Consider the following 23,843-nt stretch of genomic DNA (forward strand, 5'->3'; position numbering starts at 1 on the left):
TTTGATTCTGTAGCGCAGGAAGAAGTTGATTAAGAAAGTGGATAGATGACACTGACACTTTAGGGGTCTTAAAGTTATATTAAAAATGAAAATTATATTGACATTGTTCAAATATTAACTTGAAACCCATTAAGCTGAGCGATGACATTTATTTCTGCAATGTGTTTCTATAAAATTAAGTTTCAGATCAGCACATGGATTCCAACATCTGTAATAGCAGCCAATAATGTCAGCAAATTAGTCAGTCTCTAATGTGATGTCCAGCTACACTTGTCAGATAATTTTAAACACGCACTGATGCACATAAACACACTTCATCCTAGCACCTCACCAGTAAAGTCTTGTCTCCTTTGCCTCAAGCTATGGTAGTCTTTACAAACATGGTAAACAGCTGAAACAAGATCCTAGCACTCCTAATGAGAGGTACTGATAGAATGTTGGAAACACAGCTCTGCTATTTGTTGTTCTTGGTCTAAAAACACTGCTTTAAATCCTCTGTGGGCAGGTTCAAAACAGCAGGCAGGTATTTGTGTTCCGGGCAGGTGGCCAGATACAATAATTGTTAAGCTACGGGTTTATATTGATCTACAGATGCACTTCATCTTGTGGGCACTTGGTGGCACGGCACAGTAACAATCCTTATAATAATGATATTATTCAAATTCTTAATGTACCCACCTTGCCCTCACTGCACTTGGTGCCCGTCATGACGAGGCCCGGGTCCGGCAGGTCCCCCTGGCCATCCTGGGTGCTGTAGACGTAGGTGCCACGGCACTTCACCTCTATGCCACCTGTCTTGATGGTGGTGTCGATGGACACGGCGTTGGTACCTTTAGGCTTCTTGGCAGCACTGTGGCACTGGATCTTACCGCACTTGGCATCACTGGGCAGATACAAGCACATTAGAGTGGGTCTTCATTTTTTAAGGGCACGCCAAGAGAGTCTGGTGGACTTTAGGGATCTGCTGAGCAGCTACAACTCACAGCTGGGAGCATACACAGGCGGAGTGCTTTATAGTCTAGTGTTGTGGTTTATAAGCTGATTCTGTATTATAGAAGTGTTTGTTTAAAATTTTAACAGATTTGCTTTATTTTTAAGCATTTACACACAATTTTTTATTATGGCACTAAGAAAAGGTTGTTTTTAAATTGAGTTTAGAGTTGAATGTATCCTCAACAACACTTTTACACTCATTAATATGCAGTTCAAACACACAAAAACACTGTTTCCACACAAGGGAAAACAAATGAGGTAGATTATAGAATGAATGACACATAGAGTGTTCACATGTCTTAATAGGAACACATTTACATATCCTCTAATCAGCCCTGTGACTCGCTGTGGCCAGAAAGCAATGACTCCTGAGGGACTCCATAATGGATCTGGGCAGTAGTAGATCATACGAGGTAGCCGTGGGTGCAGGATCAATGACTGGATTTTCTTAAAGCTCAACTTCTTTTTGGCCACTTGGGGGCAGCAAACATGCTAATATCCCATGACATCCAGAATGAAGAAGGCGTTAGCACGTTAACAAACTTGTGCATTTGAATGTATGTGGAGTTTGTATGAATTCCAATTTACAACATGCACCCAAAGACTGTAAACAAAGATGTACAACTGGAATCACTCATACATTTTTTGAAGAGCAGGTTTGAAGCTTCTTTGAAGCTGTGGGAGTCTGTGACCATCGCCGCATTGGCAGTGTTGGAGTCTGCCTAACTCCTAACCTTCAAATATGGGCAACAATGTGGAGCAAGGATAAAAGTATTTCATGAGTCAAGACATGTATCTTCAGGGTCTATCGGGATTGACTCACTTTTGTAGCCAGTGTGCAGGTTTTGGTGTTTTGGTTTGTGGGGGGGAAAAATCTAAATCCAAATCTGCATTATTTGTCCATGTGCTTACTCACTGTTTGTTATACAACAACAGTTAAATTGAATATTTGCAAGAGAGGATTTCATGCATGCCTCAAAACACACGTGCATGTAAACGGACCAGTGTGTCTTTACAGGAGGGTCTATATATTAGCTTATGCTTCTTCTTAATGACCATTATTATGTATAACAGCTTTTTCTTACTTTTTCTCACACTTCACGTAGTTGCCGTGCTCGTCGTTCCCACAGTTTCCGAAAGCGTTTCCTGCTGCGTTGACATCTTCAAAGCAGGCATCATGGGCCGGTCGAGCTCCTGGAAATGCAGCGTACATGTTAGTCGCTAACATGCTGACTCTCAAAGCTTTTAGCCAAATGGAAATCCTGCTACAGCAGCAGATATTTGTTTATTTGGTGTCAAAGCCAGAATCAGAGGAAAAGATCAGTATCAATTCCGCCCAGTGCATGTGGCATAAAGGTTTTGAGTCAGGGATCTATTGCTGCTACAGTGCAGTCACAGCTAGCTGGGAACTTTTAGTTACAGCTAATTTTTTGCTACAACACAGTAGTAATTGTTCTATATAACACTAAATCTCAGTACTATTTGAGGGCTGCTTGTCATCCTTTTAACTATTTTCTATAAAATGGATTTTTGCAATAACAATGGCTGAAACAATAAAAGAAGTACTACAGAAGTCAACATCCTGCTTTTATCTGTCATACTGCAAACATTACAAACACAGTGAAGAAGGAAGAGAGAGAACAAAAGTCCTTAATGGGTATTTTGTTTTGACAGTACATATTCATTGTATAAATGAATAACATTTACTATAAGTGCAGTCAAATCTTTATCTGATTTAGGACTTCAAATCCTCAAGTGAACTCCCTGACCTCTATTGTAAATCCCTCATTTCAGTGTTTAAACAAAGGCTCAGCACTGGTCTAAAGACATACACACTATATCCCTGTCACACAGAGAGGGTAGGTGAAGCCTATAAGCTTTTCATTACCGTAGCCCCAGAGCTGCAGGCACTGCTGTTCGTGGGTGAGGCACATGCCGTTGTAGCAGTAGGCCACTCCGTACTGACAGGAGGACCCGTCCAGCAGGTAGACGTTGGCGGGACAGTAAGGAGAGGCCCCAGTGCAGTACTCTGGCAGGTCACAAGCCCCTGCTGGGCCCCGACACATGGTACCTGCCTGCTTCAACTGGCACAGGCAGGGAACATGCAATAAAAAAAGGAGGGAGCAGGAGACAATGTGTAAATATTTAGCTTTAAGTTTTTGTTGTTGTAGCTGACTGTGGGGGAATATTTCTAATACTAATAATCACATCTAAATGGCAATACAGGTGAGCAGCATGGTAGTGTCAAATATGTCAATTCAGAACAGGAAGACTTTCCTATACTGAAACAAACTATTCATTACATTGTGTAAATGCATTGTCATGTTCAAAAGTTAATGTCCCTCATTTAATTGCTGTCCAGGTCCTGTGTCTGTAAAACAAGTCCAAATCATCAGTCCTCCACCACCATGCTTGAGGTTTTCCTGCTAAAATGCTGTGTTTGGTTTTCAGCAGACATGGTGGTGATCATTAAGACCAAGCAACTCCACTTTGGTCTCATGTGTCCATAGGACATTGTTCCACAAGTGCTGTTCTTTGTTCAGATGCAGTTTTGCAGCTCTGATCCTACATGGCTGCTGGAGACAGTTTAGATTATTATAAGCAATGCAGTTGGAACTGCTCAAACTACAGTATGTGATTACATATATATGCGGATGCTCTCATTCATCCTGGTCATAGTCATTTCCAAGAGTTTAAATCGAGGCAACTGGACTCAAGGATTTTTTTTTTAAGACATTTCGCCACTCTCCAAAGTGGCTTCTTCAGTTCTGCTACTATTCTGTTTGGGAATCTGAGACAAAATTAAACAGATCAAAATGGACACAATTGGGGATACAGGTGACCCCATGGCACAGCCATGTTTTGTCTGTAGAATTTTTCATTGTACGTACTTGAAATATGTGGTGTTTAGGTAGATGTCCAGTAGATCACAAATGTGGTCTGGTGTAAAGAGGGTTCTGTCTGCAAGTGTGTTGTCCCGGGCAAGCGCTATTCTCTCACTAGTTCCCTCGCATCTGTAGTGGGGATATATGTGAAAAGCGAAGTTACATCATAAGAGACCATGGTGTCGTCTCCATCCTCCGTCGTGTCCATTTTGATCTGTTTAATTTTGTCTCAGATTCCCAACCAGAATAGTAGCAGAACTGAAGAAGCCACTTGGGGAGTGGCAAAACGTCTTCAAAAAACAATCCTTGAGTCCAGTTGCCTCGATTTAATCTCTTGGATATGTGATTACATCACATTTGTTTTAGCTGCTAGGGATGAAAATTGCAGCACAAATGTTTGTTTAATTCTGGGTGGGTACACCTACCTCACACAAAACAATGAGCTGAAAGAGGCTTAAACTGCCGAATCAATTAAAATCTTTTCAACATAATTAGGTCCTGTCACATTACACAAGTAAATGATTGATTTTTTACATATTCTTTAGTGCAGTTTTAAGGTTTTTTTATATTATTGAAAGAGGCTTAAAAATGTGTATTAAAAGACAAAAAATATACCTATTGTCAAGGGGGTTGTGAGACGGAGGACACAAATGCAGACTTAGCCAGAGGTTAAAGAAAACTTCAGTGTTTTATTGCAGGCTAGGTTCGGTACACAGAAGTTCAGTCCGCGAGGCGGAGGTATCCAAAAGGGCACAGGCAAAAAACCAGTGGGCAAAGTCCAAAGCAATGATCGGTACACAGGAGTTCAGTCCGCGAGGCAGAGGTAACACGAAGGGCAAGGCAAAAACAGTAGTCCGATCAAAACAGGTGATACACAGGAAATTCCAAAACTTACTCGAAAACTCACTGGGGAAATCACAAGAGCGGATGGCTACTTGGACGGCTGTGTCGCATGGAAGACTCACAAAATGAACTGGCAACAAGGGGCAGGAAACACACAGGCTTTATACACAGGAGGGCGGGAAGACAATTGGACACAGGTGAAGCACATTAGGGCAGAGCAGGTAATCACAGGAGGGGGAAGGGAGCACACATGAGGAAGGGGAAGTAAACAGAACTGAAACACAAGGGGAAGATCAAGTTTCAAAATAAAACAGGAAGTGACTAGTAAAACTAAACCTAATACAAACAGAAAATGAACTACAAAATAAGAAACCATGACAGTACCCCCCCCCTCAAGGAACGGCTCCCAGACGTTCCACTAGAAACCAAAAGTCTCAACAAAAATACAGGGAGCAAAAAAATCAGTCTAATAAGGGTCCAGAAAACAAAAACTCAGAAAACTGGGTAGAGACCCAGCGTGACGAAGTCAGAGAGCAAGGCCAGAGGCTGAGAAGGCCGAGATTTCCCAGGGTTGAGAGAAACGGCAGGGGAACGCCAGAGACGAGGTTGCAGACCCTCCAGGGTCTGGGCGGAAGAACAACAGAGATAGAGACGCGGCTCCTCCAGGGTCCGGGCGGGAAAACAACAGAGATGGAGACGCGGCCCCTCCAGGGTCCGGGCGGAAGACCACCAGCGATGGAGACGCGGACCCTCCAGGGTCTGGGCTGAAGACCAGCGGCGAGGACGAGACGACGGACCCTCCTGGGTCCGGGCGGAAGACCACCAGCGAGGACGAGACGACGGACCCTCCTGGATCCGGGCTGAAGACCAGCGAGGAAGGCGAGGCGGACCCTCCTGGGTCCTGGCAGAAGACCAGCGAGGAAGGCGAGGCGGACCCTCCTGGGTCCTGGCAGAAGACCAGCGAGGAAGGCGAGGCGGACCCTCCTGGGTCCGGGCAGAAGACCAGCGAGGAAGGCGAGGCGGACCCTCCTGGGTCCGGGCAGAAGACCAGGGAAGAAGACGTGGCGGACCCTCCTGGGTCCGGGCAGAAGACCAGCGAGGAAGGCGAGGCGAACCCTCCTGGGTCCGGGCAGAAGACCAGTAAGGACGAGATGACGGACCCTCCTTGGTCCGGGCAGAAGACCAGCAAAGATGATGGGGCTGACCCACCAGGTTCAGGGCAGAAGGTCGGCAGAGATGAGGAGGCTGACCCACCAGACGAGGAGGCTGACCCTCCAGGGTCAGGGCAGAAGGTTGGCGGAGACGAGGCTGCGGACCCTCCAGAGTCCGGGCAGAAGGTCGGCGGAGACGATGGGGCTGACCCACCTGGGTCAGGGCAGAAGGTCGGCGGAGACGAGGAGGCGGACCCTCCAGAGTCCGGGCAGAAGGCCAGTAAGGACGAGATGACGGACCCTCCTTGGTCCGGGCAGAAGACCAGCAAAGATGATGGGGCTGACCCACCAGGTTCAGGGCAGAAGGTCGGCGGAGATGAGGAGGCTGACCCACCAGACGAGGAGGCTGACCCTCCAGGGTCAGGGCAGAAGGTTGGCGGAGACGAGGCTGCGGACCCTCCAGAGTCCGGGCAGAAGGTCGGCAGAGACGATGGGGCTGACCCACCTGGGTCAGGGCAGAAGGTCGGCGGAGACGATGGGGCTGACCCACCAGGGTCAGGGCAGAAGGTCGGCGGAGACGAGGAGGCGGACCCTCCAGAGTCCGGGCAGAAGGTCGGCGGAGACGATGGGGCTGACCCACCTGGGTCAGGGCAGAAGGTCGGCGGAGACGATGGGGCTGACCCACCAGGGTCAGGGCAGAAGGTCGGCGGAGACGAGGAGGCGGACCCTCCAGGGTCCGGGCAGAAAGCCGGCGAGGATGAGGCAGAAGACCCTCCAGGGTCCAGACAGGAAGCCAGAGCCGAAGACGAGGCAGAAGACCCTCCAGGGACCAGACAGGAAGCCAGAGCCGAAGACGAGGCAGAAGACCCTCCGGGGTCCAGACTGGAGACCGGCGCTGGAGCAGAAGACCCTCCGGGGTTCAGACTGGAGACCGGCGCTGGTGACGTCATCTGGAGCCCGCCCTCAGGCGGCACTGGGGAGAACGGCATCGACTGGAGCCCGCCTCCGGGCGGAACCGGAAGTGGTGACGTCGTCTGGAGCCCGCCTCCGGGCGGAACCGGAAGTGGTGACGTTGTCGGGAGCCCGCCCTCTGGCCGAGACGGGAGGAGCGACGTCGCCTGGGGCTCGCCCTCAGGCGGCAGAAGACCCCCAGATGAGTCGTGGACTGGTTGGGGGAACCAGGAGGGCAGAAAAGAGGCCACAGGAGCAGTGAGCTCATTCATCTCCCGGAAAGGCCTTAGAAAGTGGAGTTGGAGCCAAGGCTTAGCATTTAGCGCTTGGATCATCCCTGTTCTGAGTACCTCTTTCCAATTCCACATCTCCCCCAGCTGCTGGAGCAGGACAACCCTGCGGTTAACCAACCGCCACATCTCCTCGTGGTCTGAGGGAGGTGACGGCAGATTGTCCACCAGGTCTAACTCGGTCTGTTTCCCAAAGCCGGTAGACCTTCCTCCAGAGGTGCACCATCTTAAATGGTGATTCCACAGGGTTTTGGCTCGAAACAGCCGCTCCGACTGCTTCCATGTCTGCTGCGTCCTTTATTGGCCAGTTCGTAATGTCAAGGGGGTTGTGAGACGGAGGACACAAATGCAGACTTAGCCGGAGGTTAAAGCAAACTTCAGTGTTTTATTGCAGGCTAGGTTCGGTACACAGAAGTTCAGTCCGCGAGGCAGAGGTATCCAAAAGGGCACAGGCAAAAACCATTGGTCAAAGCCCAAAGCAATGATCGGTACACAGGAGTTCAGTGGCTTCTTCAGTTCTGCTACTATTCTGTTTGGGAATCTGAGACAAAATTAAACAGATCAAAATGGACACAATTGGGGATACAGGTGACCCCATGGCACAGCCATGTTTTTGTCTGTAGAATTTTTCATTGTACGTACTTGAAATATGTGGTGTTTAGGTAGATGTCCAGTAGATCACAAATGTGGTCTGGTGTAAAGAGGGTTCTGTCTGCAAGTGTGTTGTCCCGGGCAAGCGCTATTCTCTCACTAGTTCCCTCGCATCTGTAGTGGGGATATATGTGAAAAGCGAAGTTACATCATAAGAGACCATGGTGTCGTCTCCATCCTCCGTCGTGTCCATTTTGATCTGTTTAATTTTGTCTCAGATTCCCAACCAGAATAGTAGCAGAACTGAAGAAGCCACTTGGGGAGTGGCAAAACGTCTTCAAAAAACAATCCTTGAGTCCAGTTGCCTCGATTTAATCTCTTGGATATGTGATTACATCACATTTGTTTTAGCTGCTAGGGATGAAAATTGCAGCACAAATGTTTGTTTAATTCTGGGTGGGTACACCTACCTCACACAAAACAATGAGCTGAAAGAGGCTTAAACTGCCGAATCAATTAAAATCTTTTCAACATAATTAGGTCCTGTCACATTACACAAGTAAATGATTGATTTTTTACATATTCTTTAGTGCAGTTTTAAGGTTTTTTTATATTATTGAAAGAGGCTTAAAAATGTGTATTAAAAGACAAAAAATATACCTATTGTCAAGGGGGTTGTGAGACGGAGGACACAAATGCAGACTTAGCCAGAGGTTAAAGAAAACTTCAGTGTTTTATTGCAGGCTAGGTTCGGTACACAGAAGTTCAGTCCGCGAGGCGGAGGTATCCAAAAGGGCACAGGCAAAAAACCAGTGGGCAAAGTCCAAAGCAATGATCGGTACACAGGAGTTCAGTCCGCGAGGCAGAGGTAACGTGGTGGATCCGGGCTGAAGACCAGCGAGGAAGGCGAGGCGGACCCTCCTGGGTCCTGGCAGAAGACCAGCGAGGAAGGCGAGGCGGACCCTCCTGGGTCCTGGCAGAAGACCAGCGAGGAAGGCGAGGCGGACCCTCCTGGGTCCGGGCAGAAGACCAGCGAGGAAGGCGAGGCGGACCCTCCTGGGTCCGGGCAGAAGACCAGGGAAGAAGACGTGGCGGACCCTCCTGGGTCCGGGCAGAAGACCAGCGAGGAAGGCGAGGCGAACCCTCCTGGGTCCGGGCAGAAGACCAGTAAGGACGAGATGACGGACCCTCCTTGGTCCGGGCAGAAGACCAGCAAAGATGATGGGGCTGACCCACCAGGTTCAGGGCAGAAGGTCGGCAGAGATGAGGAGGCTGACCCACCAGACGAGGAGGCTGACCCTCCAGGGTCAGGGCAGAAGGTTGGCGGAGACGAGGCTGCGGACCCTCCAGAGTCCGGGCAGAAGGTCGGCGGAGACGATGGGGCTGACCCACCTGGGTCAGGGCAGAAGGTCGGCGGAGACGAGGAGGCGGACCCTCCAGAGTCCGGGCAGAAGGCCAGTAAGGACGAGATGACGGACCCTCCTTGGTCTGGGCAGAAGACCAGCAAAGATGATGGGGCTGACCCACCAGGTTCAGGGCAGAAGGTCGGCGGAGATGAGGAGGCTGACCCACCAGACGAGGAGGCTGACCCTCCAGGGTCAGGGCAGAAGGTTGGTGGAGACGAGGCTGCGGACCCTCCAGAGTCCGGGCAGAAGGTCGGCAGAGACGATGGGGCTGACCCACCTGGGTCAGGGCAGAAGGTCGGCGGAGACGATGGGGCTGACCCACCAGGGTCAGGGCAGAAGGTCGGCGGAGACGAGGAGGCGGACCCTCCAGAGTCCGGGCAGAAGGTCGGCGGAGACGATGGGGCTGACCCACCTGGGTCAGGGCAGAAGGTCGGCGGAGACGATGGGGCTGACCCACCAGGGTCAGGGCAGAAGGTCGGCGGAGACGAGGAGGCGGACCCTCCAGGGTCCGGGCAGAAAGCCGGCGAGGATGAGGCAGAAGACCCTCCAGGGTCCAGACAGGAAGCCAGAGCCGAAGACGAGGCAGAAGACCCTCCAGGGACCAGACAGGAAGCCAGAGCCGAAGACGAGGCAGAAGACCCTCCGGGGTCCAGACTGGAGACCGGCGCTGGAGCAGAAGACCCTCCGGGGTTCAGACTGGAGACCGGCGCTGGTGACGTCATCTGGAGCCCGCCCTCAGGCGGCACTGGGGAGAACGGCATCGACTGGAGCCCGCCTCCGGGCGGAACCGGAAGTGGTGACGTCGTCTGGAGCCCGCCTCCGGGCGGAACCGGAAGTGGTGACGTTGTCGGGAGCCCGCCCTCTGGCCGAGACGGGAGGAGCGACGTCGCCTGGGGCTCGCCCTCAGGCGGCAGAAGACCCCCAGATGAGTCGTGGACTGGTTGGGGGAACCAGGAGGGCAGAAAAGAGGCCACAGGAGCAGTGAGCTCATTCATCTCCCGGAAAGGCCTTAGAAAGTGGAGTTGGAGCCAAGGCTTAGCATTTAGCGCTTGGATCATCCCTGTTCTGAGTACCTCTTTCCAATTCCACATCTCCCCCAGCTGCTGGAGCAGGACAACCCTGCGGTTAACCAACCGCCACATCTCCTCGTGGTCTGAGGGAGGTGACGGCAGATTGTCCACCAGGTCTAACTCGGTCTGTTTCCCAAAGCCGGTAGACCTTCCTCCAGAGGTGCACCATCTTAAATGGTGATTCCACAGGGTTTTGGCTCGAAACAGCCGCTCCGACTGCTTCCATGTCTGCTGCGTCCTTTATTGGCCAGTTCGTAATGTCAAGGGGGTTGTGAGACGGAGGACACAAATGCAGACTTAGCCGGAGGTTAAAGCAAACTTCAGTGTTTTATTGCAGGCTAGGTTCGGTACACAGAAGTTCAGTCCGCGAGGCAGAGGTATCCAAAAGGGCACAGGCAAAAACCATTGGTCAAAGTCCAAAGCAATGATCGGTACACAGGAGTTCAGTCCGCGAGGCAGAGGTAACACAAAGGGCAAGGCAAAAACAGTAGTCCGATCAAAACAGGTGATACACAGGAAATTCCAAAACTTACTCGAAAACTCACTGGGGAAATCACAAGAGCGGATGGCTACTTGGACGGCTGTGTCGCATGGAAGACTCACAAAATGAACTGGCAACAAGGGGCAGGAAACACACAGGCTTTATACACAGGAGGGCGGGAAGACAATTGGACACAGGTGAAGCACATTAGGGCGGAGCAGGTAATCACAGGAGGGGGAAGGGAGCACACATGAGGAAGGGGAAGTAAACAGAACTGAAACACAAGGGGAAGATCAAGTTTCAAAATAAAACAGGAAGTGACTAGTAAAACTAAACCTAATACAAACAGAAAATGAACTACAAAATAAAAGACCTATTGTGTAAAAAATATATATTTCCATAGAGTACACAGCAGAAGATTAAAAGGGAAAAACAGATCGTCTTCTGAATACATTATAAGTTCTTGCTGTCTTCAGTCTTTTGTCTTATGTGTCAGGTAAAGCTCAGCTGAGTTTAGCTTCACAGTTGCATGTATCACAATAAGATTTCAGCATGTGCATTTGAACAGCGAGATGAGAGCAGAGATGAAAAGTGCTGGTGGGCGACAAACTCTACTGTGATGGAGTCTGACATGCTGTGGGTACAGTATGTCAGTGTGCTGACATGATGACTGACAGTGAACTAATGATACTGAGCTATTGCTGCAAACGAGGTGAGCTCACTGCTACACCATGCTGCTTGCACATCTGTGTGTGTCTTACCTTACAGCCCTCGCAGCACACTCCATGGGCACACTGAGCCTCTTCCTTCAAGGTACAATTATTGGCATTGCAGCAGTCATTAGTGCATTCCTGCAAATAGTCACACACACATACTAAGTTCAAAAACATTCAGAAGCTCTGTAAGTCACATCTACTTGAACACATATGCAAAAAAATGTACCAACTCCTAACTAATGGGATTCTGTATGAAAAAGTTACAGTATATGGTACATATGAGCAGTTATGACTATAAGATGAAGTCAGAATAGAATATGCTAAGAAACAATCTATTTTAGTGGGAATTACTAAAGTATTAAAGGATAATTAACATTAGTCAACAGCTGAATACACACTACAGGATTAAAACATGTAGGTCACAGACATAGAGGAAAGTACTGTTGATTTTTAACAATATAACCCCCTTAAATACACACACACCAGACAATGCAGGTGTAACACAAGAGAACACACACTTTCTTTGCAGTAGCAATTTCATAGTGGTGATCTCACAGAACCATGCAAATATGACTTAAGATAAAAAATAAATATGGGGATTATCAGCAATGTGAGCTTGATGTTTGTGTGCTTTTGTTTTTGCAGTGAAACAAGAAGAAGATAAAGAGAATATGATATTTAAGTAATATATAAATATAAGTGTGTTGTATGTGTACCTATTGATTATTTAGACAAAAAGGGGTTGTGACAACTTTTAAATTGAGCCACACCCTCTGAAAATCTAGCAATAAATCCTTTGATGTACTTGATTTGGCAGGATATATGTACATTCCTCATGTACCCACTTCAATCCTAATAGACCTCCATGTTAAACTCTCACACTACAGCATGTTTACAGCCTGATACAATTTTGGCCTTAAAGATATTTCAGTTTTAATACATTTGCAAAACAAATCTAACATTCTATTTTCCCTTTGTCATTAAAAAAAATTGGTAGCATCAGGCAGCACAATAACAAAAATGAAAAAAGTGCAGGGGGTCTGAATACTTTCTTTATTTTATATTAAGACTTCAAATTTTGCATAATTAGGGAGGAACCGCTTTCAGTGACAGGTAACCGAATTTACAAGCCTTCATCAAACTGTGGGCTGCAATGCTCTTCATTCTGGTCTTCCAAAGAAGAACTTAAACCAGCTACAGATCAACATGAAATCAGTTAGCAAATGTTTATACAATGTCAACAAAAATTCAGTTTTTGGAGGGGTCTTGTTGAATTAAAAAAAAAAACTTTTTTCACAGGTTGACATTAGGTACTGTAATTACAGGAAAACTCAGAGATTAGACAGACACCAGTCAAACAACATGAGCTGCTGTGACTGAGAGTCAGAATATGTTGGAAGGGAGAAGAAAAAACACCCAGAGATTTGACTTGCTGCTGCTTTTGTGTCATACCACGTACACAAAGACAACGTCTCCCGTTGCCATGGCGCCCTGAGCAGAGCCACAGTTACGCTCACAACAAATGTGGGAGTTGACTAAGCGAGAGTCAGAAAATCCAAATATACCAGCAGGAAAGAATGAAGACAACACAACAACAACAAAAAGCCTTAAGTTGTTTGTAGTATGATCCTTATTTCACAATCACTCTTTCCATGCACCCACTGTGGTTTAACATTTTCAAAATGAAAAATATGTTTGTAACCGGTTTGACTTTGAAAGGATTCAAACTTCCTGACAAGGATTACATTTGGTTTACAGTGTGGAACTCCTCACACATATGTTTGTGTCAAGGTGAGCCCATTAAGGTTTTGTAGTCCATCTCATTTGCAATGCTAAGAACAGGTGGCTTGTCAGCAGCCTGGGCCTGACTGTCAGCTCCGCTCTGAGTGGGAGTCATAACAAACAGTCCTCGTCAGCGTTGCCGATGTCAGCTACCAATTTGCTTCCTCTGTTTCAATTTGCTGTGCAGCTCAAAGCGAAAAAGATTTACTTAACCTCTGGCTTTATTGAGCGCAAACACTTCATCCCAATTTCAGGAAACTTTCTTTCAGATGTGCTGCACAGTGCATGAATAATGAGGCTGTGATGAGTCTGACTAACTAGCTTTTAATCTTAATGAAACACGTGAGTAATCTAATGTTTTTGCAAAGTAAATAAACAAATATGCTCACATCTGGTTCTCCACAATCACACTCTTCTCCATCTTCCACAAAGCCATTGCCACACTTCTTTCCCCCGACCAGGTCCTTCATGTTGGGCATGTTGTAGAGACACATGCCCCCTCCCTTCTGGAAGTAGCTGTCCAGGTCACGTTTGCTGCAGCGACTGAAGACTCGGGGGAAAGGATGCCTGGAAATGGACATTTGAATGTCATTTTTTTCTGATGCAACATTTGCAATAATATAACATTATTTGCTAAGATTTAACAGTTTGTTTGTCTTGTGTTGCTTTGCAGGATTGTAGGACAACACACAAAGTCAATGCTTCAATTTCATTGAAAAGTGTCAAATAAAAGTTAATGATGCATGAGAATGTAATAAAAAGTGGAATACTTTCATGTTTGTATGTCTGGGGGAACTCAAACATCTCAAGTGACAGGACGAGCTTTTAAGTCATTCACATTAATATGTAATTTGTTTTCCCTATTTAGCTGATGATATTGTTTTTCAGAGCAAACTGTTTGCAGCAACATCTCAGTAGGTTTGATTGTGTGCTGCAGAGCCTTACCCTGTGGCGGCCGCCATCACGCAGCCTCCCTGCTCGGCGGTGGCTTCTACGCAGCAGCCATCATGGTCGTGGCTCATTCCGAAGTTGTGGCCGATCTCGTGGGCCATGGTGGCTGCAGCACCGATGGACAGCTCAGAATGGTCCTGGGAGGGAGGATCACGAACTGTGAGGTCCCTGCTAAAGCTGGGTTATTATGAATCCTGTCCCATTATTAATTGGAAGGTACTAAAGGAACCCAGCATATCCCAACATTCCTTGTGCACACGTGAGGCTAAATATTACTGCAGACTACTTTAATACAGGCAGTGTTGCTAGGTGACAAAAGCACCTGGACAGCTGCTAATAGAAAACAACACTTGAAACGACCCTCATGGCGTTTGAAGGCCATGTCAAAGGAGGCAGCCTATTGTGTCAGAGAATTCATTTAAAAGTCAATACATGCTGGTGTCAGGCGATCAATGGAATTCAAACCATAGATATGGACTTTAATAAGCCTACACACTGTTATGAGAAAACACAACTTAATGGAAATGATTCCTTAAAAGGTGACAGACCTGCTGGTCTGCAGTGGCTGTTTACAAGATCACCCACTCATTCACCACACATTGTTTTTCACCTTTAACCATGTCAATTAAAACATGCAGGATAACAGCTGGCTATATACAATACTGAGCACAATGCATTATGGAACATAATGCTAATGAATTGAGCATGCATTCTGGGACATTGAGTACAGATCGCACCACGACACTAAAGTTGCTCCTACTCATATGTTGATGAGAAAGAAATTCAAAAAAATGAATGTGGTTTCATTATTCATTGAGTTTTCGTTTGTTATTAGGATGTTCTAGCTAGGTGTCAAATTTTAACGAATCTCCAGCAAACGTGTTATTAAGTTGATGATGATCTCATAATTCACTGCTGTTTTCTTAAATTGCAGTGTGGTGATCTTTCTCTGTCAACAGATTTGTCCTTTATTCTACCCAACTTAATTTCCCCATTGGGATTAATAGTAAATTAAATTAAAAATAAATCTAATCTAATCTAATCTAATCTAATCTAATCTAATCTAATCTAATCTAATCTAATCTAATCTAATCTAAATCGAAATGACAGATTATCTCTGCTGGACACATGATTAAAAAAGACCCAATCCAATCTTTTGTTGCTACAGAAATTAGTAAAATATGGATATATAGGATACAGGGTGTTACAAAAGTAAGGGCTGATTCTGTTAAGTAAAATTGCATAAAACGAAAATATTTTTAAATAGTTGCTACAGTGTCACAGTTCCAGAGGTAAAAATGTCAAACTCATGGATAGAGGTGTGTGAACACACACAGTGACACAGTGAGAGTAGCTCCCCTTTAATCTGTGAAAGCTGTCATTCACTCACAGCTCTGCCTGTAAATTATGCATACTGTACGAAAATTTGATCTGTCTTCATGTTCTGCAGTGAAAGCCTTCACATGCTATTTAAACCACAGAGGTAATGTGTATATGTGTGTGCATGTGTAATGGTCAAGCACAGGACATTTAGATTCCACCGGCTGCTTCTGCCCGCAGGACAGCTAAGAGCCTATTAGAAGCTAATCAAGGTTTGAAAAGCTATCGATCTCTCTGTGACCACTCAGCCCACTGCTGCACACATGCGGTTGACCCAAATGCTGTGGCGTGGATATATATTAGTGCTGTCAGCCACCAGGAAAGATAGGAAAATCTAGAGAATCTATAGGTCCTGCTTCACATAGTCCTACATGTGTCCATTAACAAATAATCCTGTCACATCACAGTGTGTTCTCATCGCTCACTGCATGGAAACAGCAACATTGTGGCTACAAGTAGAGAACAACACAGTTAAATCTGCATAATATTGGGGAAAAAAATCAGCTATAAATATTTAACTATTTGCATATACACAGCCTCTACAAAGCAGTTTTTCACTCTACTTTGCACACCAACACTGAATTTTTATTAAAGGGCTGCCGGTCATGTATAAGTTAATCATGGCTTCCTGGTTGTACAGATGAGTGTTGTTTTGTTTAATAGAATCTTGTTGTGTAAACAAGCTATTTTAATTAAGATATGAACAAAGTGGATGTGATGAAATATCATATCATATCATATAAATCTGTCCATTTAATATACACTCCTTCTTACCTCAGCTCCTGATAACATCATGTTTATTAACAACTTTAATTCCCCTTCTACTTGTAACACAAGTGGTAGCAAAAACATTGATTCGTACGACCTCTCACCTCTGCACTGTAAGCTTTACCTAAATCAATTGATTGAACCTTGACCCTAAAGATAAACCCAATGCGGAATGTGGAGGTGGTGATTAAAACTCCATATTCAGGAGAATGCTCAGCATGCCCCACAACGCACACACACAATCAATACAAGATGGATTCAAGCTGGGAGAAAAGACAAACAAGGAGGAGAAATGTATTCCCACATACCACGTTGATGCCTCCAGAGTTCTCCAGGCTGCACATCCCCTCCAGCGGTGCCATCCCAATAGTTGTCCCCTTGAAAATCACACCACTATCGCACACACACAAACACACGTGGTAAAATCAATTAACCTTAAACACCTCCCACAGTGAATGTGCACTGATTGCAGATGCGACAATGGCTGCCATGATAAGTCTGTCGAAGTGGAGAGGGCGTGCCTCAGTCTACCATGTGGTCTCCTGGCAGTTGTCACTTAGCATCCAAAAAGAGGATCACGACACGTCTGATGAATCAAAACAAAACAGGCCCTGTGGTATCAGCTCAACTTATTACAAAGCACGATGGGGCCAACAATTTACTGCTTATGGATGACACTATATTTGCGTGTGTTTGTGTGTTGTTATTTGCGAGTTATTTGCACCAATTATGGGCGGCTGAAGCAAAATCGTTTGCCTAATAAAAGCCTTGTTTATGGAGCCAAATCGGGGTCATAAGTTTTGTTAACCTGAAAAAATAAAATTCATTCAAACACTAAAACTTGAAACTGAAAATGTATGTTTTGATGTTGATTTTTTTCAGTTCAAAATTTTTTTGGAATCAACTTTGAAATTCTTTTGAATAAATAGTTTATTTTCAGGTTTCATGTCAATAATTATTTTCATATTTACCATTTTATTTTTTAAGTTTCAGAGTTTTTGTTTTCAGATTCAAATCTTAATTTTTTTTACAGTTTCACATCTTGTTTCTTCAGGTTCAAATCTTTTTTTCAGCTTCAGATTTACTTTTCAGGTTCAAATCTTTTTTCCACTTTCGCCTCTCCTTTTTTCACCTTTGAGGTTTTGACCCTGATTTTGCGGGGGGTGGGACATGGGTGTGGCCTGCTGAGTGACAGCAGGACAATGAATGCTGAGGCAGAGCGCGCTCTGGGCTGAGGCCTTAGCTCGGCCATGGTGCCTTCAGGGAACATCGGACGTGTGTCAGTTAAACTCAACATGCGCTATCTATCGTATTGACGTGACTGGCTGCAAAACACTGACACCAGGCAAAGTTGTAGACAGTGTTGCATCAAAAGGGAGAATATTAATAATTTGTGGAAGCGATAAGACGCTAAACACATCATGCAGGCCTCCTGGCGGACCCTGTAAGGAACTATCGGCTGGCTGTCACTCTCTTCCTGCTCTGTGCACCAGATAAGTAATAAGCGTCAGTGCTGAGTTACAGCAAGAATAAATACATAACATCATCAAACATGGCAATTACTGCAGGTTAGATTTGCTAAAACCAACAAGGGCAGCGATGCTACACAGCCAGTTAGCACTGAATCTTTATTATGACTCTTCAGTGCATTTCCTCTGGTGTTTACAGAGCAGTCTGTGCTCCCTACAGATATTCAGCTACCTCACATCACCAGACACCTACCTGCTCTACTTTAGTCTGAACACCAATCATACTGTATGTAAGACCTGGTCAAGGACAGTAAAGCTCTGTTTATTGACAATATATAAATGTACTGATTGACAGGTCAGAATTCAAATCCTGAGCCTGGAGCAGACCCATCAGCTGCTGGAGCTCCGTCAGAACCAAGTCTGACCTCTGACCTCCTCACCATGGTCAGCAGGTGCAGCCAGCTGTTGTTTCTGAGTGAGCTGCAGGCTCAGATGATACTGTGGACAACCTGGTGACTGGTGCATCCTCATGCTGACACACACAGTCCTGTATAGAAGGAAGGCGCCCCACACCTAGAACTGGCCTGTTATCTTTTCAGGTTCTAACGTGTTTGGTGCTTCTGTTCTTATTTTGTTGATCATACATGAGAATAAATATCTGTTCACTGAAAAACTGTAACTGTGTTTGTTGTCTATTACAGAAAATATTCACTCTTTGTTATTTTAAAAAGCTGCACAAATAATGAAAACCAGATATGTTGGCAACAGTTTACTGTACTTACTGTACTTTAAATAAAATGCATTACATATATATGAACAAAATCAGTGATCATTATTATCGCGTGCTGTCCTCAGGCAGGTGAAGACTGGTCTGGTGCAGCGTCTGGCCATAAGATCACAGAGCTGTGGAGAGAATATCACAATTACACAATGTACAGTAATTACAGCAAGACATAAAAAGAGCAGCAGTAAACTGAACAATGATAACAGCAGCAGGTCTATGACAGAAGACGCTGCTCTGCTCTCCCTCAGCAGAGCTGAGGACGCAGCTACAACAACACAGAGACACCTAGCATGTTGAGCAGCACCGTGACCGTGATCATGACCATCGACAAGAACAAGAGTATCCACGTCAAGTTCGTTTGCTTACCGATTAAACATAAAATCAGAAAAACTGGTAAATGGAATAAAACCTGCATAAAACGCAGAAAGCTGCCGACCAGAGCCTGTAAGCGTCACGTTAGCATCACGTTAGCAAACTTAGCCTGGTGAAAGCTGACAGCCTCACGCACATCTCCGCTCTTCTCCTACTGGCAAAACATTCAGCTCAACAAGTAACTGAACGCTGAGTAAACTGGCTACGCAGTGATGAAAAATAATAATAATAAAAAACTCATACATGATCAGCCTACCTGTTTGGAAGTACCGTGGCCACCGCAGCGTAGCATGTAGCCGCTTCTGCTCTGTCAGTCGTCGCCAGGTGAAGTCGTACCGATAACCACTCTTGTCTCACATCTTTCTGCATCAAGCCATTTTCTGGTTGTGGCTTTTCCGACTCACTGGTAATTTCTCTGCCATATTGCGCCGTATTCGGTGTTTTCACCAGTTGAGTCTCGCTGTAACTTAGCACTGACGCTCATTGAGTGCGCATTCTTCTCTGGTGCACAGAGCAGGAAGAGAGTGACAGCCAGCCGATAGTTCCATACAGGGTCCGCCAGGAGGCCTGCATGATGTGTTTAGCGTCTTATCGCTTCCACAAATTATTAATATTCTCCCTTTTGATGCAACACTGTCTACAACTTTGCCTGGTGTCAGTGTTTTGCAGCCAGTCACGTCAATACGATAGATAGCGCATGTTGAGTTTAACTGACACACGTCCGATGTTCCCTGAAGGCACCATGGCCGAGCTAAGGCCTCAGCCCAGAGCGCGCTCTGCCTCAGCATTCATTGTCCTGCTGTCACTCAGCAGGCCACACCCATGTCCCACCCCCCGCAAAATCAGGGTCAAAACCTCAAAGGTGAAAAAAGGAGAGGCGAAAGTGGAAAAAAAATTTGAACCTGAAAAGTAAATCTGAAGCTGAAAAAAAGATTTGAACCTGAAGAAACAAGATGTGAAACTGTAAAAAAATTAAGATTTGAATCTGAAAACAAAAACTCTGAAACTTAAAAAATAAAATGGTAAATATGAAAATAATTATTGACATGAAACCTGAAAATAAACTATTTATTCAAAAGAATTTCACAGTTGATTCCAAAAAAATTTTGAACTGAAAAAAATCAACATCAAAACATACATTTTCAGTTTCAAATTTTAGTGTTTGAATGAATTTTATTTTTTCAGGTTAACAAAACTTATGACCCCGATTTGGCTCCATACTTGTTTAGCTAATCATTTGTCAATTTATAAACAAAAGAAATATGAAATTATCTGACCCAACGGCAGCTGTGTGTGTCATTAGAGCCAAGCAGAGGCTCATCATCAGGAGACTGGAGGTGTATGGGGGAGGATGTGGAGTTAATCAGCTTTCTTATTAGCTGAGGCCCAGTGCTGATTATCAGCCTGTGTACTAACATCGAGAGGATGGAAGGTCTGCAGATTCTCCCTCCAAACAAAGCTGATTTCTCTGATGAGCACTGAATATTCAATGGACGAATGACAGATCAATACTGTAAGCGCACAAGGATCCTCACAGACTTGTCAGGAATGTGAGATTTAACAGTCTCCTCCCATGAGTTAAGAAGTGTCTGCAGCTTGAACTCTGGGAGGCAATGATGTAGGCTTTAATGAACGTCTCCTCTGCAGCACAGGGAACCCTAGGTCTTAATTTCCTGGGGCTGTCCTCATGTGACACAGTTTGATGGTTTTGCCATTGCACTTAAAGTAGAGTTTTCCCTGACTGACCTTGTCTTAAACGTATTATGTCTTCTTTTATCCCAGCCTCATGTGGCATGAAGTAAATTGACATTTTTGACTAGTCCTATACCAACAAATTATTTTGTTGCTCAAGAACAATCAAGTTTTTTTCATAGGCTGTAAAAAATATGGGTAAAACTTCCATGAGGCCCTCTATAACCAAGTTGGCCAACACATCCTTACATACATCATCAGCCAGATATGATACGTGGTTATGTTAACCAAACATATGGACATATTGCATGACATAAACACATTGTTATGTTTATGGTAACAGAACCTATGGATGTATAACAGAACATTATCTGATACAGCCACAAAAGTACATGGGCTTTTCCAGGACTGAAATATCAACCTCATGTTATGTTTGCTATTGAGAATAGGCTTAAGTTGGCAGCATCTGCATTCACCTAAATTCCAGGTTCATGCAAATGCAGGCAAAGAGATGAGGTATGAGAGGAGGTTCATAGAAGTAGGCAGTGAGCAATCTTAGTAACTCAAAAACTCACATTATTAATAATTGGGGTATTTCAACATTGAGTTCTGTGGGGAGTGATTAGCTAGCAGCCACTGGAGGATATTTGCTTTATTTCTTTATATCACCTGACGTTGGCGCTTGGGCCTACCACCAAAAACGAAGCTTTACCATAAAAGACTAAAATGGTCCTGTGAGTTGTCTTAAGGTTTAAGATTTGATGTTTTTAAAGTGGGAGGTGGGCCTCCCTTGTCATTTAAGGGGATGCTAAAAAGAACTAAGAAGAGATGTGTGTATCCTATCCTAAATTCCTGTTTTCAGAGTCACAAAGCAATTTACATGTTTGTGTTGACTTACGTTATGACACTTATTGGGCTAGATTAGCTCAAATATTGAGTCTTCATGTGACTGAATTACACAGTTTGTGTGGTCCTACTCTTTACCAGAAGTTGGTCAGTCAGCCGGGCCTCCACTAGTGAAACTGTGTATAATGTGGCTAAAGGGAAACAGTAGTTTGGGTTAATTTTAGTGTTTCCACCTCTTTAAATTAATGCGGAAAACTAAGCATTTAAACTAAAGAGTGACAGTGAGGGAACACCTTTTCCCAACCTCTGGCTGAGGGGAATTTGGGAATGAGGTACAGCCTCTGGGTGATGTCACAGTATTTGTCCATATTTATTTACAGTCTACAGGTGTGTTACTAGCACGTTATGCACAATTTCACCTCCAGCCAAAGCTTAAGTTAAAGCCATGCATCAGCAGCAGCACATACTCAGCAAAAGCATCTGTCAGGTATAAGCCTTTCTTACGTGAGCAGTTGGGCGTTGTCGTGTTTCTTGCGGGATTTCAGCTTCTGTCTCCACTGAAGGAAGGACCACAGTGTGGCATTTGGCTCCTCTGTGATAATGCACTGATCTCTGTCGGTCCACACCTCCAAACCAATCAGAGGCACACGGATGTTCAGTTCCCTGTAGAACTAAACACACACACAATCCTGCCATAAGCTCCCATGATGCAGTCTGGTCACACATGGCTGTTTCTCCCTGTTCTCTGAAAAGGTTGTTGAAGAACGGCGCTTATTAAATCTTGAAGAGACTTCATTCGACAGTATATTTTTGTGCATTTGTGTAACAGACCTCCAAGTAGATTACTGATAGATGACATAAATGATAGATGACATTAAGCTATATAGCTTGTTTAATTGAGTTGTTTATTCTCTGGAGGGTGGCAGGAGAACCAGACTTACCTTATCCACATAATTGGCAATTTCCATTATCCTTGCCTTGGTTTTTTCATAGTCCTTATTTTGCCGTTTAAACTGCAGGACATTGGAGATAGCAGTGTATTAGTGGCATCTGCTCAGCAACAACAATAGAATGTTAGAAACAATCTATTTTACTGTTCCCTGCAGAAACTAATGACACATGAAAACAACACTACCACTTCTACAGCAGTCCATCATCATAACTACCAATTAGACTTGTAGAATTGTTGGTCACTGTTCTGTTTCCATGGTGGTGATGTAGCAGGGACTATTAAGGTGTATCATCTCAACTCTAAGTTCTTCCACCTTTATACATCTGCTTCTCATTAAGCAGACAAATACTCTTATCTGCATGCTTCTGCTTTGTTGGATCTGTACTGTCAGTCTGAAAGAGCTTTATTAGCTTTGATGAGATAATTGCTCAACGTGTGGACCCTGCTTCCATCCGGATGTGTCAGTTTGACGTCAGTGGACAAATGTGACTAATACAGGAATACTCTGCAGAGTAATAAATAGAGCAGGTGGACTGTCATCTTACCAAAGTGTTGTCAGCAACGATGTACAGCTCCATGTACTTAGTCGTACCCCAGGTGTTCCTTTTAACCTGTCATTCAAAACAAAAACAACATGACTTTTCATCGAAGTTTGATACAAATGAAAATTGATTAGGTATAGGCAATGGTCATTGTCTGGGTATTTGTTACCATGGTAACAAGTCCAGCCCCTTCTAAAATATGGGGCTCATGGCGTCTATTCCTGTAGCTAAAGAACTTTGAATTCAGACCACCCTGCACATTGACAACTGATGCTAAAGTGCTATTTTACAACACTCACTAACCACAGTGACGTGTAATGCATTCAGAGTTAAGACCATTTTCAGGTCAAGCATCATGTATATATGTGTAGGTTTAAGCCGACTCATGGCTGTCTTTGTCGAAATAAACTGTTCAACTGTCATACGAATACATAAGGGACCAAATGTATGCATGATATTTGTGAAACCATTAAACAAAACAATTAAAAAAAACAAATAAAGAGCTGAATAAAAATAGAACCTTTGAAATTCAGGGGGTTTTTTTTATTTCCGAAGGGTGGGCGTGGATCCATTATCATTAATACTGCAGACTGGCAGGGTATCTGCGGTGCTGTGATTGCAGACTGTGGAGTTCGACATACATCTTTATTTGAGAGACAAGCAGTGGTAGGTCTGCCATGCCTAGCCTCTCTGTAAAGCAACCCTCTGCTAATGGATGGATTTAGGGGCCACTGGGAAGGCCAAGGGCTGTGATGCAGGTGGGAGGAGATAAAAAAAAGTCAACCTGATCTCACAGAAATACGTGACATACACACGGATTGTTAACACTGCATTACGTGGCACCGACACGAAATGTAGTGAAATTACGTGCAGGCAACATGGAAAACTATCTCCATAGAAAGTCAATGTGGACACCACGGACATTGAT

At 45.0% G+C, this 23,843-nt stretch overlaps 1 protein-coding gene across 2 annotated transcripts in view; it reads right to left on the bottom strand.

Moving 5' to 3' along the window:
* The window catches only part of adam19a (ADAM metallopeptidase domain 19a), a 263,959-nt gene that overhangs the window by 30,812 nt on the left and 209,304 nt on the right, over positions 1 to 23,843 (bottom strand). For both annotated transcript variants that reach the window (XM_028428685.1, XM_028428684.1), the window contains exons 7-16: positions 22,919 to 22,984; positions 22,363 to 22,434; positions 21,926 to 22,092; positions 16,567 to 16,651; positions 14,105 to 14,247; positions 13,549 to 13,726; positions 11,423 to 11,512; positions 2,882 to 3,077; positions 2,079 to 2,187; positions 679 to 883 (exon numbers count right to left, since the gene is read on the bottom strand). In XM_028428685.1, the coding sequence (XP_028284486.1) occupies positions 679 to 883; positions 2,079 to 2,187; positions 2,882 to 3,077; positions 11,423 to 11,512; positions 13,549 to 13,726; positions 14,105 to 14,247; positions 16,567 to 16,651; positions 21,926 to 22,092; positions 22,363 to 22,434; positions 22,919 to 22,984 (1,311 nt within the window). The remainder of the gene's footprint in view (positions 1 to 678; positions 884 to 2,078; positions 2,188 to 2,881; positions 3,078 to 11,422; positions 11,513 to 13,548; positions 13,727 to 14,104; positions 14,248 to 16,566; positions 16,652 to 21,925; positions 22,093 to 22,362; positions 22,435 to 22,918; positions 22,985 to 23,843) is intronic.

Source organism: Parambassis ranga, chromosome 18 (genome assembly GCF_900634625.1).
Source record: "Parambassis ranga chromosome 18, fParRan2.1, whole genome shotgun sequence".
In the NCBI taxonomy this organism is placed as follows: domain Eukaryota; kingdom Metazoa; phylum Chordata; class Actinopteri; family Ambassidae; genus Parambassis; species Parambassis ranga.